The sequence below is a fragment of the Sorex fumeus genome, unplaced genomic scaffold (genome assembly GCF_029834395.1).
Source record: "Sorex fumeus unplaced genomic scaffold, SorFum_2.1 ptg000037l, whole genome shotgun sequence".
NCBI lineage: Eukaryota > Metazoa > Chordata > Mammalia > Eulipotyphla > Soricidae > Sorex > Sorex fumeus.
The window spans coordinates 41,517,128-41,534,193 of record NW_026606094.1 but is presented as its reverse complement, the minus strand read 5'-3'; the positions used below and the strand labels follow the sequence as shown (position 1 = coordinate 41,534,193).

Genomic DNA, 17,066 nt, shown 5'->3' with positions numbered 1-17,066 from the left:
CAGAATAGACACATACTTTTTCAATCTTCAAAAAAAATTTAAAAAATTCAATATACCATTAGCTATGTGATTTGAGAAAGGACATAGTTCAAGGCTTTTAGATGGCAAATCAGATATTGTCATGCATAGCATTTCTGAACATAGAACATACTAAAGACGGTTTTGATCAATTGCAAGAAAATACAAACTCAGTTCATTAAGATCCTCATGCATCTTTTTATTAAAGAAATATACATTTGAAATGTTTATGGTTAAATCTATCAATATTGAACAAGTATGTAAATAAATAGTAATTCTATAAGTGAGAAGACATCTCAACCTTATTAACTTTGCTGACATCTTCCCAACCACGTCTGATCTTCAAAATCTTTTTCCTGAAGTATGGCAGGAACAGTATGGCTTTACCCATCAGGACGATGATCGGAAGGAAAACAGCTATCATAAAAGTTGGAGGTGTGCACCATATAAATTGACTCATGTCTACCCATTTATCCCAGGCAAAAATCAATGCATGCATTGTGCCAAGGATAAGGGCAGCAATTCCCAGATTGCTCTGCAAAAGAAAACAAAAAGATGTGGTGAAGTCTGCTTCAGTTTATTTTATTCTATCTCTTCTCAAACTAGTTTGTTGCTTAGAAGTCCTTTCATTTGTGATCGTATTCCTTTTGCATTTCTCAACCATGTCCATTCATATCTGCTCACCTTTTCATAATTCTCATTTCCCTCTGACTCCTTTGGATTGCATATTAGTACCCAGGCCAAGTTGAGCAAATCTACTCCTCTCCTTTTTGTCTAAGCTATTTATTAGCAACTGCCTTCAATTTCCATTTTATGGTTCTTTGTCTTTTGTGCAATTGCCTTAAATTTGCCTACCGAGACATCTGAAATTAGGGATTCTGTTTAATAGGAGGTCTGCAAAATCAACAAGTTTTGAATTTTAGGTACTCCAATCTTGGTAGGCTGACTGAAGATTACTGCAAAAGTCAGTTTGACCTCAGAAATCTTTAGCAATTAGGAAGCCAAATAACTCTGATATTGGAACATAGATGCTAAAGTAAATAAGCTTACTCTATTATTAAGATTGTGATAAAGTGGAACATCAACAATTACTTCTTTCTTGAACAAAACAGTAAACACTTGTAAAAAAAATTCACAACACCACCTATATGAAGATCCTTAAAAATAGATTATTTTAGTTTTATACCTTCTAGATAACTTAAATGAACAGAAGTCTCCAATGTCCATAAGGTTGAGCCTACAAAAGTCATGGTGTTTGGGAAATGTGGCATCATTTCTAAACAGCACTGGAATAATTCAGATGAAGACACAATATCGGCACCAGTCAGTGTCTGTTGAAGCATGTGTATGGACGTGTATGACTGGGAATTTCCACAGATACCTACTCATAAAATCTAAAGCTATGTAATTTTAAAAACTCTTGGCAGTGCTTAGGACTGTATGCTTTTGAATCTCAGACATGGATCCACTTGTATTCACAAGTACAGGTTAGGGTATAATCCCGCAATTAGAGATTAGCCTCAGTAAATCAGAGAAATCGGAATGAATCCAAATTTCAGAAATTTCACACACACACACACACACACACACACACACACACACACACACAGCACCTTTGGTAGAATACTTTTGCATTAATATCACAAAATTGTAACTTAAAATGAAGTCAGGGGACAAGCAAAAAAACATTGAGTGCTTTTCTGTATTTCTGAAATATCACATTTCTACTCATTAGATGGATAAAAAATTGTATAAATTGAATAACAATTAATAAGTAAATATATGTAATATTATAAGCACAAAAAATTCACGAGTTTATTCTTATTTTACAGATTTACCTGAATGTAGTCAAATTCTCTCCATGTCAAAGTGTCACTGACAGATGGAATAGATGTCACAGCTAAAAGAGCCAGTAATGCAAGTGTAATAATCCCCACAGATACATAAATTTCCATTCTCCAAACATCATCCTCAATCCAGGCATCTTCTTTATTTTGTTGGACCTACAAGGTGAAAAGATTACAGACAAAATGTAAACAGTACTTTCCTACCCTTCTACATTCCCATGGTCAACTACAGAGGACCCTATCATCAGAGTCTCCACACTGTTTTGGGTCACACTCAGCAGTGCTCTGGCTATGCACTCCAAGATTAGCCCTGGAAGGCTGGGGATCAAACCCTAGTGGGTCATGTACAAGGTGAGCCCCCTACCTGCTGTACTATTTCTCCAGCCCCTCCACAAATTTATGACTTTGCTTTTGCATTCCTTTAAGGAGAGGACAGAAGAGCTATTCATCTGTCCTATAATATTCAATAACTTGAATAGCAATGTGCATCCATGGTAAACAGGCAGAAAATGAGAACAATCAGATCAGCATTAAATGGTAGTCTTGTGAGAATAAGAGAATACTACTGAAACATGGCCCTCTCTCTGAAAGGAAATGCTTGTTCTGTAGCTAAAGTTGTTTACAGTTGTTTACTATGGTCAACTTGTAGAACATTCAGCATGAAAGTACATAACCAAGTCCCATGAAATTACCTTACAATATAAAAAATACAGATTACTTTTTCAGTAAGTGATTCCAATAGGGGCTTGAGTATTGGTATTAAAACAACAAAGAATACATTTGTTTGGTGAATTAGACATTTTAACTCAGTGATACTGTCAATACCATCATCCTACCTGTTTATACGCCCAGTTTAGCAGCATATATCTGTAGGATCGCCTCATTGGATAGGTCAAACTATAAATTGCATGCAGCACAGCGAAAAAGAAGCTGAGAAGCCCAAATTGCTTTCTGGTTAACATCCACTTATCCAGCCAATTTGGAAATCTCTTATACTTGGTTCCATTGCGAAGTTGTACAATGGCTGCTATTACACCTGGCAAATAAACCAGCGCCAAGAGGGTGATGGAAACCATTGGCAAAACTTTGTTGATGACCAAGATTGGAATTCGATATAAGTATTGTTTATGGAATTTCACATAAGGGTAAATGACCTCTCTCATTACAGTATAAGCAAATGTCAGAAAGCCCACAACAGCAGCAATTCTTAGTGGTATGGACCACATTGGAAAAAGCTCTTGTTCTTGTTGAAGTTCTGGGGGGCAATCATATTCATCAAAATGGGTTGTTTGTTGCAAGTCCAAAACCACAGGTCTTTTCAGCATGCTTGAGTCTCCTGAATCTTTATTCTATAAAAGAAAATAAACATCTTAGAATAAAGCAATAGGATTTCCTTATTGGTTTCCCTATTTCCCAATAGGATTTCAGACTCATTGGTCACTGTGCTCATCAGTCAAAGACATTGAGAACCATGCTTTTGGGTACTGAAAAACTGGTGACGGCAGTCTGTACAACACTGATCAAAGGTGCTGTTAGTTATGTTGGGTTTCTTTAGTCATTAATGTCTCTTACTCATTTTAGTTAAATGAAATGTGTGCTTCAGATAAATCCACTACAACTTGAACTACTGTGCTTCTAGAATATTGGGAAAATGCAACAGGAAGACAAAAATTTAGGGGCTGGAATGATAGTGCATCAGGTAGGATGAACAGAGTTTGATCTCTGGCATCCTATATGGTCCCCAAGTACTGCCAGGAGTAATTCCTGAATATAGAGCAAGGAATAGCCTTTGCTGGGTGTGACTCCAAAACAACCCCCCCCCCCAAAAAAAAAACAACAAAAATTTAAAACATTTAAAATCAAGGAATCTTTGACAAAATAAAACCCAGAAGTTGTAAGTTATTTCCCTTATTGAAATAACTTGATATTCCAGCAAGTAAAAGTTGTAAAAGATGAAGTCATGCTGTTACATGTAATGATGTGGAAAGTATCATGCTGAGTGAAATGAGTCAGAGGAAGAGGGACAGATACAAACAGAATGGTTCCTTAGAAGCTTATCAGTGGAGTGAGAAGGTGGGATAGTTCAGGAAAGGGATCAATTACAAAGATAGAGGGAAGTGATAACTCTGGACCAAGACTAGGTGCTGAGAGGAGGTCAAGTGACATGCATGATGCCCTACCAGTAATGGCATTGTAAATCAGTGCTTAAAATTAAGGTGGGGGCTGGGAGGATGGGAAGAAAATAGTGCCTGCCATAGAAGCAGGCTAGAGGACTGGATGTAAACGGGACATTGGTGGAGGCAAGTGGATATTGGTGAAGGCTTTGGTGTTGGAACATTTTATGCCTGAAACTCTGAAATTCAGTGATTCAATAAAAATATAAAGAGAGAAAATAACCTCAAAATGTATAATTTCATGCTTAGAGGCTACTCTTGGTTTGGTACCATATGGTGCCAGAAATTGAATCTGGGTTCTTGCACCAGTCTGTTGAAGCATCTCTTTAGTCCACTTTTATTTTATAGGATGTTTATAAGGTTTAAATTCTTCTAGGTTTTTTGTTTGTTTGTTTGTTTGTTTTATTTTTGGTTCACACCCAACAATGATCAGGGATCACTCCTGCTCAGGATAAACTTCTGGTGGGGCTTGGGATGCTGGAGATTGAGCCACAGCCACCCTAGCTACTGTACAATCATTCTGGCCACAATAATGCTTTAATTCTTTTCTATTAACATGAATAACTACTTATAAAACTGCAAGGGAAGGTTAAGTTTGGAATCACTGGCCGCCATCCTCCAGAGGCCATTGGACAGTCAGGTTTGGACCTGCAGTGACGAGACAAGCCGGGCCTCACGCACGGGATGGGGTTGGGGTTGGAGCTGGCCCATTCCTCCCCGCCACAGCGAGACCCGAGTCGCAGCCCACAAATGACCTCTCTGGCTCCTGATGAAGCTGCTTAATGGCCACGATCCAAGAGACTCAGGAACAAATCTCGGAACCCAGCTGGTTTTGGCAGAAATCCTCCAGATTTAATTGTTAAAATTTCAGAATTTCAAAAGTGGTTGCGGCCACTACTGCAGCTGCGCAACATCCTATGTTATTCATAACCAGCAACAGGAAACAAATAGTCCACTGTTGCCTTTTCGGCAGATCTGAGTGTTGGAGGGTGTGGGATGGGAGTATGCTGGGGGTTTTGGTGATGGAGAATGGGCACCGGTGAAGGGACGGGTGTTTCATTGTATGACCGACACTTAAACCCAAAAGCTTTGTAACTGCTCTCATGGTAATTCAATAAATAAAATTATAAAAAATGGAAAAAAAAAGGTGGAGTTCAGGCCCAATTCAATCAGCCTAATCAGTGGCTGAATAGCAATACTACATTAAAAAAAATATGTTTGGAATCCTTTTCTCCAATACCAGTAATGAAAGTATTAACAAAGTTTTAATTTTGAGGTGAGGCAAAGTAAGAAGTGATATTTATTCCAAGAGTCCATTTATTTGGTTCAACAATATAGCATTGATTTACTTAATGATATCTTGACAATAATTTTGTAAGCCTAAAAGCAAATATGCAGGCTTACAAAATTATGTGGCATTTATGACTTATTAAAAAACCTAGAACTTCAGAATGTTAGAAGTAACTAGTAGGACCTTGGAGATGATTTGGTCTCTTATTCTACTGATAAACCAAAACCCAGTGACTTATTCAAGATGTTTCAGAAGTCCATGACAGTCAATCAGGTGCTGTTTGCCTCAGATACAACACTGCCTGTCATGCTCATAACAAGAATCACCTTCATAACAAGAATCAGCATGATCTCAGCACACTAGTTTAGAAATCATTTCTGTAATCAGGAATTATAGGACAACATTTGAATTATATCTATACATTAAAATTCATTATCTTATAAAAATTTATCATTTTACCAAAGACTCATCATCTTCGAGACTTCTTCTGGGCTTCATTTCCCAATGTTCTTGGTTTGTGATGTTTTGTTTGCTCTCCATGGATTCGATACAGTAGTATGGATTCAGCCACCTATAGAAAGAGAAATTAAACATCTCCTTCAAATCTTTGCTATTTATGAATAGGTACAATAGAACAATATGAAACTGTTATGTTATGAATTTAAGAATTAGAGGCAGAAAATGTACAACTGAAATTTGGATGGTGACCAATCCACTCATTTTCCTTTTTTTTCCTTCCTCTTAGCTGTTTCCATAATCAAGAGGTATGCACTCATGGCTTGGTGTTTTGCATGTTTTGGGTTGTGGCACTAACCAGGGGTCACACATGACTGCAGTGCCCACGCAATCATAGTGCTTGCCACGGCCCCATTCTTTATAGATGGCACCTGTACATAGTTTGTGGTGGTACTGAGGATCCTCAACTCCTGGGTAGTGCCCAGGATTGAACAGTTAGCTACAAAGTAGACACTATCACTGAGTTATATCCCCAGGGTCTCTGATTTACACATTTAAACTGTAATTTTTCTTGATGTCCTAGGGTCACGCCTGCTAGTGCTCAGAGTTTAGTCCTGGCCCTGCACTCAGGGATTACACATGGCAGGGGAGCATACCAGGACCTTCAAGTAAAGAGTACCAAGAATGACACTGGTATTTCCATGGAATTTAAAGGGTCTGAGTTAACTTCAGGAGCTCATTTAGAAGAAAGTAAATGTCTCTCAAAAATCTAACTTGAAATGCTTTAATTTTGTGACTATAAAAAAACTACCAATGGAGGCTGGATTTGGTTGGTACCAGATTATACTTTAGAACGTTTAATAGACTTGGTAAGGTTCACACTGGAGTTTGATATTTGATTTCCTAGAAATATGTTTAGACAATGAGCAAAATAGACACCACTGGTAATGTGACCGGATTGGCCTTTGGGACAAGACAGAGATGTAGTTACATTTGGACTAGTTGAATTATGTTCTCTCATTAATGTGCCCCATCTCCTGATCAACCCACAAGTTATCATTCAGGTTTGGTGCAAAAATTTTTAGTAAAGGAAAATATACAATGTCATAATATTCATTGCTTTCAATAGCTCTAGGATTACATCACGTATTTGTACTCTATGAAATTCAATGAGAAAAACAGATGAGTTAAATAGTACTTAGACAGAAAAATTTGAATTTTTCTGAAAAATACCAAGTTTCTAGATTTTAGACCACCTAAATTTTTTACATTTAGTGGCAAGTTATTTCTAAGACATTAATCTTTGGTGTTTTGGATTGAACATATTTCCCAAGTTTGTAATGATCTGAATCATTTCTTCTATTTGGAGAAATGGCCCTCCTTTGGCCAGAGAAGTGGGCAGCTGAGCCTAGGACTTGAACATTGGCTAATCAGAACTTTCTGTGCCCATGAACACACTGATTGGCTTGGAACCCTAACTTTAGCTGAATCAGAATCCTCCTGATTTCTAGATATGGAAGCAAAAGAGAGCGATAGCACAGCGGTAGGGCATTTGCCTTACAAGCGGCCATCATGGCCGATCCGAGTTCGATTCCTCCGCCCCTCTCGGAGAGCCCGGCAAGCTACCGAGAGTATTCGATATGCCAGACACAGTAACAACAAAGTCTCCAATGGAGACGTTACTGGGCCCGCTCGAGCAAATCGACGATCAACGGGAGGGCCTTTACTTTACTTTACTTTATTAACATTAAGTTGGAAGCATGGAAGTCTATCAAGCTTCTTCTCTGCGTGCTATAAGAAAATCTAATAAAATGGAGATGTCAATATCCATGTAAGAATAACCAAGAAATGGAGCAAATGAAAACAATGGAAAGAATGGAGAGAGGAAAAAAGAAATGTGGAAAGAAAGAACTTGTGGTTGGCAGTGAGGGGTAGGGGGAGGAGGCAGTGCCAGGGATCAAACTAAGGTCTCTGAAGAGCTTGGCCTGGCAATACCACCACATAAACCTAGCCATGGTGACAGAGCTTAACTGTTTAGAGCATCCCTAAGACCAGATTCTGAATTTTTCCCTTACCCAAGCCAACACGTTTCATTTTTGCCCTTAACCTTAGTTCAAGCTGGCAGGTCCATTATTAGAATTCAAAATAGTTTTGAAGGGAGCTGGAGTGATAGCACAGCAGGTAGGGCGTTTGCCTTGCACGTGGCCCAACCCAGGTTCAATTCCCAGCATCCCATATGATTCCCCGAGCAGGCCAGGAGTAATTCCTGAGTGCATGAAACAGGAGTAACCCCTGTGCATCGCTGGGTGTGACCCAATAAGCAAACAAAACAAAAACAAAACAAAACAAAAAAACCCAAAATAGTTCTGAGAACAGCATACAGCAATCAACTTGAGTTTTGAACTGACAAGGAAGGAAAAGAACTATGACTTCAGGTCTGTGCTGTTGAGATTTTTAATTCTGTGAGTTGTGGGATGGCAAGAATATTAATACGCAAACCAACACTTATTCACCATTAATTTGTTAACTATATTGTGCACAATGTTAAGCAGAGGCAGCATAAAGTTAGACAGTCTGGAGCTTCTGCTTTAAGCTTAGGATAGAATCCAGAAAGCTGATACGCTGATAAGCTCTTTCTTCCAAAAAAAATTTGTACCTCTGAGGCTTTTTTTTTTTTTTTTTTTGCTTTTTGGGTCACACCCGGCGATGCTCAGGGGTTACTCCTAGCTCATGTACTCAGGAATTACTCCTGGCGGTGCTCCGTGGACCACAGGGGATGCTGGGAATCGAACCTGGGTCGGCCATGTTGGCTGCTATCGCTCCAGCCCCGAGGCTTTTGTTTTTTGTTTGTTTGGCCACACCTAATGCTGCCCAGGGCTGACTCCTGGCTCTAAACTTCTAAAGAAGGGTAAGGTGTGGCAAGGTGTGTAAGGCAAGTTTAAGCCCCTGCACTATCTATTTTATGGTCAGAGCCATAAAAACTAGTAAGAACTGAAAATCAGTATTTAGTTCACTTAAAAAAAATATTGGCCTTCTAGTAAATCCTTTAGCTTCGCTACATTTTGGCTGCTATATAAAGGGAAAGCTCCTTCGGGTGATTTAAAAGCATAATTCCTCAAGGAGTATGCCTTATTTTTTCTTTATTGGCAGAGGAACTTAGGTAGAATATTATTGGGGTCATTGAGTTCAAATCCATCTCTTTAATAGCCACCAAGGAAGGCAGATTTTGGTAGACTTTGAAAAACCGGTTTTATTTGGTGCCCCATGTTTCATAGCTTGCAAAACAGCTGCTCACAAATCCTGCAGCAACAACCCCTCTCTAGCTAAGCCCTCATTCCATCCAAGACCACCTCCCCCACACACACACAAACACACCTCCAGGAGCCCCAGTTTTTTTTTCTTTTTGGGTCACACCCAGCGATGCTCAGGGCTTACTCCTGGGTCTGCACTCAGGAATTACTCCTGGTGGGTGCTTGGGGGACCATATGGAATGCCCGGGATCGGAACTCGCCTACCAGGCAAAGGTATCTGCTGTACTATAGCTCTGGCTCAGAGCTCCAGTTTCATAGACAGATGGTGATACCGGAAGGTTGAGGGTTCTCCTCTAGTCCTACTTGAGCGGCATCCAACAAGTTGGAAGCATTTACTGAATGAGGCCACTGCATTCATAACCTGGATGAAAAGCCAGATTGGCTGTGGAATGGGGGTACCCAGCCACCTCACCATGGGAGGGAGTTTAGGCTGCGGAGCAGAGCCAAAGCAAAGCCCAGAGCGGCAGGGAGCTTAACTGCACGGCTTACAGTCAACTTTGTGCCCCAAGCCAAGAAAATAAAATAGCAGTCAAGAAAAATATGTTGGTTTCCATCAGACATCAACCAGGATATTATTTCAAGTCTACGGTAAACCTTTCTCATTAAGCCGAACAACAGGAAAGCACAGTGTTCAGAATTTGACCCAAATTTCCCTAACTCCCATCTCCGTTCAGAAGCAAAGCATATTTCTGATGTGATTGTTGTTTTCCTGTACCAGGAATGCTGACCTGATGTTCCTGTTAAATATTGACACAGCTCAACAGACTCAAGTTTATGCAGAAGACTAATATGAGGAAACTCTCCCCCAGGAGGATACAATGCAAATCCCAGGTACTTGCAAATATCCACGTGCCTCTTAACCAAATTTAACACCGGGACCAGAACCGGGAGATACAGTTGTAAGCGCGGCTGTTTTTAAAGCATCGCTTCCCCTCCCGTCCCGGCATAACATTCTGTGCTAAAAGAATACGAATGACATTTAATGACATTAAATGTCGTGGGAAACATCTCCCCAACCCCACACCCCCCCACCACCAAAAGTTGGAAACGTCCGTGCCTTTTCTGCCTGCACACCCTTTCCAGTGAATCTGCTCCATGACATTTAAAACCTCGACGATTTGGAGGGAAAACCACTTCGCACCCCGACACAGATACGGAGAGAGGAGGGACGCTCCGGTCCCGAAGATTTTAAACACGGAAACTTCCTGTTACTAAGGAAACCAGCGGACAGCTGACCCAGCATTAGGCAGCATCGTTCACCAGCGCGCTGCAAGCCGCGGAAGACTTGGCCAAGTTGGAAAAGTTGCCAGCGGCACCCATGTTAAAAACCAATGTCATAATAACCCCCTACACCCTCTTAAACAGTCCCCCACCCTCACCACCACTACCACGAGTCCCTGGGGGGGTCCCCGGCTCGGGGCCCCGGGCCGAGCCACAGGAGCGCAGTATGCACTGGCTGCAGAGTTGGGCAGCTGGCCCCAGAGCCGCGCACAAGTGGATCGCAGAGTTCTCGCCGGCTCCCCGCGGCCCCTGCTGCTGAGGCTGGGCGCCAGAGTTCAGAAAAACGGACGGAAGGTACTCACCGGTTCCCCGGCCAGACCGGCCGCGCACTCGGCTCGCAACGGCTGCCTGGTACTAGCGGTGGCACGCGACGCTCGCGCCTCTTAAGCGCGGAGCTCGGGGGCGTGCTCCTGACCCCGCCCCCTCGCCGCGCGCGGGTGCAGCGCCACCTGCCGGTGCCGGGCGTCAGCGCGCCGTCCGCTTCGGACTCCCACCCCCGCCCCCACCCCGCCGGCCCGGAGAGACGGAGGGAGAACGCTGCAATTTAGATGCTGCTCCCAGAATGGAGGCAGGTCCTGGGAATTTTTTCAGGTCACCTTGGTTTTCATTGCTCCGCGCGTTGGTATATCCTACGTCCGCTCGGTGCAATGAGCAAGCATTTGTACGATTCATTTTCTCTCTGTGTGAGTGTGTGTTTTGGTTGTTAATTTGGGGGGGGGGGGGCGGTCACAGCAGGTGATGCCGAGGGGGCGCTAACACGCGGTGATGGTGGTGGTGGTGGTGGTGGTGGTGGTGGTGGTGGTGGTGGTGGGGAGGACCAAGCCGTGTCAGAGGTAGAATCTGGACTTTCTACACCCCAAACATGTGCTCCCACCCTTTAAGCCATCTCCCTGACCCCTGTGCAATTCTTTGTGTTGGGGGCCACACTGGGTGAGCTCATGGGTTACTCCTGGTAGGCCCAGGGATCACATGAAGTGCAGGGACAGAACCCGGTTGGCCGTGTGCAAGGCAAACATCCTACCCGCTGCATTATTACTAGGGTCCCCGTGTGCGATTCTTTGGAGAGTTGGTTCTCAAATTTTAACGTGTATCATCCTTAAGGCTCGTGCGGACACTAATTCACGACTCCCACTAAGCATCCTGTCCTGTCCTTCCACGATGAGGCCTGAGATCCTGCATTTCTAGCAACTTCCTGGGGATGACTCCGCACTCACAGATCTCACACCGTTTTAAGGTCTCGCTGGCTCATTTCTAATTTCACGGTGACTTCCCCAGCTGCCTGAAATGGACAACTGAGGGCTAGAAATCGAAACGTTGCGGGTCAGTGGACCCCTAAAGCGGCCAAGTCTTGCAGTCCACACACGCATGACGAGCTGAATGCTCCCTTCGTCTTCTCACCTCATTATTAAAGGGAACTCCCCACTCCCTCACCCCATCCTTCTAGGGCTCCAGACTAAAAGCATGGTTTCCAAAAGAGAAAGAATGGGAATAGGGCTTTTCTTCTCTGACTGATAGACCTGGTGATTACAGCTGGGGATCCGACCTTCCCTTTATAAATCGGATTAGCTGGGCCAGAGTAATAGTACAATGGGTAGGGCATTTGCTTTGCGTGCAGCCGACCCGAGTTCCATTTGGCATCCCATATAGTCCCTGGAGGGACTAGTCACCACTAGGAGTCATTCCTGAGTGCAGAGCCAGACAGTAGTAACCCCTGAACATCCTTGGTATGTCCCCCCCAAAAAACAAACAAAACCCAAATCAAATTAGCAATGCGAAGGAAGGGAAATATTGACCACATTTTCTGAGAGATGCTTTTCTCACAGCTAGTGTGGTCCAGCATTCACGGGTGTGTTTTTGTTTGTTTGTTTGTTTTTTGTTTTTTTTGGGTCACACCAGCGATGCTTAGGGGTTTTTCCTGGCTCTGCGCTGAGGAATTACTCTTGGTGGTGCTTGGGGGACCATATGGAATGACTGGGATTGAACCCGGTTGGCTGCGTGCAAGGCAAATACCCTACCTGATGTACCAGCACTCCGGCCCTCATGGGTGTTTTTTGGAAAGACTTTCCGATTGGCGCTTAAAATCCTGTGAAGGTCAAGTTACCAGGGACTGATGCCTTGTGGTAGAAACAGAAGCACACTTTTTATTTCTGGTGAAACTATGAAGAGAATGACTTATTTTTATTAAACTTAAAAATATTGAACTTCTGTGATTTACAATACTGCTAATGATGCTTTCCCATGCACATAATTCCTTAGGGAGAGAATAAGTTTGAAAAGGTTTAGGGGAAAAAAAATCAATCTCTGTGTAGCACAAACTACAAAGAATTAAAGCGCATTTTAAAAGGTGTTTTAAGCATTGTTGAATGATCACAAATTTTATTATTTAACCGCTTATTTTCTTGATTTTGAGACCACACCTTGCTTGTGCTCAGGACTTACTCTAGGCTCTGTGCTCAGGGATCACTCCTGATGGAACCATGCCCTGTGCTGGGGACCAAAATCTCATGGGCTGCGTGGAAGGCAACTCCCTTGGTTTGTACTTGTACTATCTTGTGCTATCTCTGTAGCTCCCTGATCTTGGAGTTTTGAATCAAAGCAATCTACTTTTTTTTTTTTTTGGAGGGGGAACACACTCTGAAATGCTCAAGGGTTACTCAGGAATCACTCCTGTCGGGGCTTAGGGGACCATATGGAATTAAACCTAGTCGGCTGTGTGCAAGACAAACATTCTATCTGCTGTATTACCTCTCTAGCATGCTATTATTATTATTACTATTACTGTTGCTATTTTAAAGATTTAATAGAGTATGGCCAGAGAGATGTACAAGGCTAAGGAACTTGGCTTGCATGTGGCCAAGCCAGGCTCAACTCCCCCTCCCTTAAAGCATGTGTTTTTTCTCCTTTCCCCCAACCCAGAGCACTGCCAGGTGTGATCCTTGAATACAGAGCAGCTAGTAAATCCTGAGCACTGGAAAAACAAACATAAAAGGATTTAGTAGATTAACCTAGGAAGGTTTTTTTTTATATAACCTAGGAAGAGCTAGGTCAAAGACGTTATCAGATTAAGATAAATTGGCTATCAGATTAAGATAAAACTGCTATCTTTTTTTTTTTTTTTTTTTTTGCTTTTTGTGTCACATCGGGCAATACTCAGGGTTACTCCTGGCAATGCTCAAGATTACTCCTGGCTTTGCACTCAGTAAGCACTCATGGGATGCTGGGGATTGAACCCTGTTTGGCTGTATGCAAGGCAAATGCCCTATCTGCTATACTATGGTTCCGGCACCACGATTTATACAATTCTTTCAGGAGATTTTCTGTTCACTATTTTAGTGCAATGGCTAAATATGATACGTTTCAAAGTAAGATGATTGAAATTTTGGGTTTGCTAATTAGACACAGATACTAAAAAAACAATGCAATGAAAAAACACGGTATTAAGGAATTTTATTCAGTTATCAGAAGTTAGTATTGTATGAAATTTTTACTGTTTGGGTGATTTCTATGATTTGGAAATGAGATGAAGAAAACATATTTTTGAAAAGTACAAAGCAAAAACACTGGAAAATGCTCCAAGTCAGTCTCTGTTGAACACTTTCCAAACCCAGCATGGTGTGTTGCAATCAGAAAATGTTGAAGAGTAATTTGCTGGTTTTAGTTTTACTTTTAAGAACCAAAGGATTAAAAAATTTGAATTCACTTGTGAGTTACAAATTTGAATCATTCAGAATATCTTGTAATGAAAATAAGCCACAGCAAGACAGGATAATCAGGGTTACACCTGAACTGATGCTCTCACACTAATCTATCCTCTGGGCAATAATGTAATTTACAACCCAGGAGACTTTTACCTATCAATCAGCAACTTCATCTTAAAATTTGGTAAAGTTTTTGAGAAGTGAAAATGAATAGCACAACTGGTAGGGTGTTTATCTTGCACGTGGCTGACCCGGGTTCGATTCCCAGCATCACTTATAGTCCCCTGAGCACCACCAGGAGTAATTCCTGAGTGCAGAGCCAGGAGTAACCCCTGTGCACTACCAGCTGTGACCCCAAAGCAAAAAAAAAAAAAAAGTGATAAATAGATAGTACAGTTGGGAGGGTGCTGCCTTGCACATACTTGACCTGGATTTAATTCCTGGCACCCCATATGGTCCCCAGGAATGATCCCTTAACTCAGAGCCAGGGAGTAAGCCCTGAGGTTCACCTGGTATGGCCCAAAGACAAAAAACAAAGAAAAAACAGATTTCTTCCAGCCCAAGTCTTTTGCTGCCTAAAACAGATAATGGTTAACTTATGAAGGTTTTGGAATAAATATGTATTAGTTGGTTTTATTTGGGTATTCAATAATATCCTTGGTGATAAACCTTTACAAGTGCACTGTTTTCTTTAGTAGGCTAAGTTTTTAAAACAGTCCACAAGACGAAGAGACTGTGGGTTCCTTTTAAAAGAAACTTTGTGGGTTGGATTCTTTTCTTTTCTTTTTTTGTACATTTTTAAAAATTTTATTTTTTAAATTTTGTTTTTATAAGGACTGGAGCCATAGCAGAGCCAGTAGGGCATTTGCCTTGCATGCAGCCAACATGGCCGACCTGAGTTCGATTCCTCCGCCCCTCTCAGAGGAGCCCGGCTAGCTACTGAGAGTATCTCGCCGGCACAGCAGAGCCTGGCAAGCTACCCATGATGTATTTGATATGCCAAACACAGTAACAACAAGTCTCATGATGGAGACATTACTGGGCCCGCTCGAGCAAATCGATGAACAATGGGAGGACAGTTACATAGTACTCCATTGTGTAGATGTACCAAAGTTTCTTTAACCAGTCATCTGTTCTTGGGCACTCAGGCTTTTTCCAGATTCTGGCTATTGTAAAGAGTGCTGCAATGAACAAACAAGTGCAGATGTCACTTCGACTATACATTTTTGCCTCTCTGGGATATATTCCCAGGAGTAGTATTGCTGGGTCAAATGGGTGCTCAATTTCTAATTTTTTGAGAATCGTCCATACTGTTTTCCAAAAGGGCTGAACCAGTTGGCATTCCCACCAACAGTAAAGGAGTGTCCCTTTCTCGCCACATCCGTACCAGCATGGTTGTTTTTGTTCTTTTGGGTGTGGGCCAATCTCTAAGGTGTGAGATGGAATCTCACTGTGGTTTTGATCTGCATCTCCCTGATGATTAATGATGTACAGCATTTTCTCATGTGCTTTTTTGCCATTCGGATTTCTTCTTTGAGAAAGTTTCTGTTCATTTCCTTGCCCCATTTTTTGATGGAGTTGGATGTTTTCTTCTTGTGGAGTTCAACCAGTACTTTGTATATCCTTGATATCAACCCCTTGTCAGATGTGTATTCGGCGAATATCCTTTCCCATTCTGTAGACTGTCTTTGTATTTTGGTCACTGTTTCTTTTGAGGTGCAGAAGGGCTGGAGCGATAGCACAGCGGGTAGGCCTTGCAAGTGGCTGACCCGGGTTAGATTCCTCTGTCCCTCTCGGAGAGCCCTGGAAGCTACCGAGAGTATCTTGCCCACACAAAAAGTCTGTCAAGCTCCCTGTGGTATATTCGATATGCCAAAAACGGTAACAACGTCTCACAATGCAGACATTACTCGTGCCCACTTGAGCAAATCGATGACAGGAGGACAGTGCTACAGTACTACTATTTTTATAAAGTAATTCACAATATTTGATTACATTTAAGTATTCAAACACCAATCCCACCACCATCACACCTTCCCACCACAATATTTTTTTTGTACATTTTAAATTTTAGTTTTAAAATGAATCGAAAAAGTACCTCAGCATTGTGCATGATAAGAGAATGTATCAGTATTTTAGGGTTCTACATTTCTTCTGTAAAATGTGACTTAAAAAATTATAATAAAAGTAAAATGCTTTGTAAAAAAATAGTCGATAGCACAGCGGGTAGGGCGTTCGCCTTCCAAGCGGCCAACATGGCCGACCCGAGTTCGATTCCTCTGCCCCTCTCGGAGAGCCCGGCAAGCTACCGAGAGTATTCAATATGCCAGACACAGTAACAACAAAGTCTCCAATGGAGACGTTACTGGGCCTGCTCGAGCAAATCGACGATCAACGGGAGGGCCTTTACCTTTTACCTTTTACATTCTTGATGCGTGGGTTATTTTGAGACTGACATCAATCTCTGTCCAAATGCTATTTAATGATGTTAAAAATTCCATGAAGAAATGCAATATATTATTTTAAAGTACTTTTTTTTTTAGTTTGTTTTTGGGCCACTTGGCAGTACTCAGGGTTAACTCTCGGCTCTGTGCCCGGGTACCACTACTGGTGGGGATTGCGGATCGATTCTAGGTCAGCTGTATGCAAGACAGTTGCCTTACCCCCGTATTATGGCTATGCCCCCTTAAAGTATGTTTTGATAGATAGTATGTTTGATCTATCTTAATGTTTCAAAATGATACATTAAGCTATATCAGTTATTTACATCCTACTATGAATAAATAATATGGTAATAAAAAATTTGTTCTGACATAGAGTTGAAATATAAGCTTGCGAAGACCTAATCTAGGAGAGTGACAAAAAATAAAAAATAAAAAAATATTGAGGCCAGGAGTAACCCTTGAGCATTGCTGGGTGTGGCCCCCAGACCAAAAGACATATTGGTTAAACTGGTTGACATTTTTTTTTTCTGTGCTTGTCCCTCTCAC

The 17,066-nt window shown here is 41.8% G+C and overlaps 1 protein-coding gene and 1 pseudogene across 1 annotated transcript; both read right to left on the bottom strand.

The window, feature by feature from the left end:
• Positions 1–236: 236 nt before the first annotated feature.
• On the bottom strand, positions 237–10,721 carry STEAP1 (STEAP family member 1). Its single transcript, XM_056118563.1, has 5 exons — positions 10,681–10,721; positions 5,790–5,901; positions 2,702–3,214; positions 1,857–2,021; positions 237–553 (listed from the first exon to the last, which is right to left on the bottom strand). The coding sequence occupies exons 2-5, from the start codon at positions 5,868–5,870 to the stop codon at positions 296–298; spliced, it is 1,017 nt and encodes a 338-aa protein (XP_055974538.1). The 5' UTR covers positions 5,871–5,901; positions 10,681–10,721; the 3' UTR covers positions 237–295.
• An 876-nt stretch (positions 10,722–11,597) lies between these two features.
• The window catches only part of LOC130027674 (NADH dehydrogenase [ubiquinone] 1 beta subcomplex subunit 5, mitochondrial-like), a 66,245-nt pseudogene continuing 60,776 nt past the window's right edge, over positions 11,598–17,066 (bottom strand).

Coding starts and splice junctions, on each gene's coding strand:
- STEAP1 (XM_056118563.1), bottom strand. CDS start 5,870: ATGGAGAGCAAACAAAACATCACAAACCAAGAACATTGGGAAATGAAG. Junction 2,022..2,701: donor TAAACTGGGCGTATAAACAG/GTAGGATGATGG, acceptor TTCACCTTGTAG/GTCCAACAAAATAAAGAAGA. Junction 554..1,856: donor GAGAATTTGACTACATTCAG/GTAAATCTGTAA, acceptor TTTCTTTTGCAG/AGCAATCTGGGAATTGCTGC.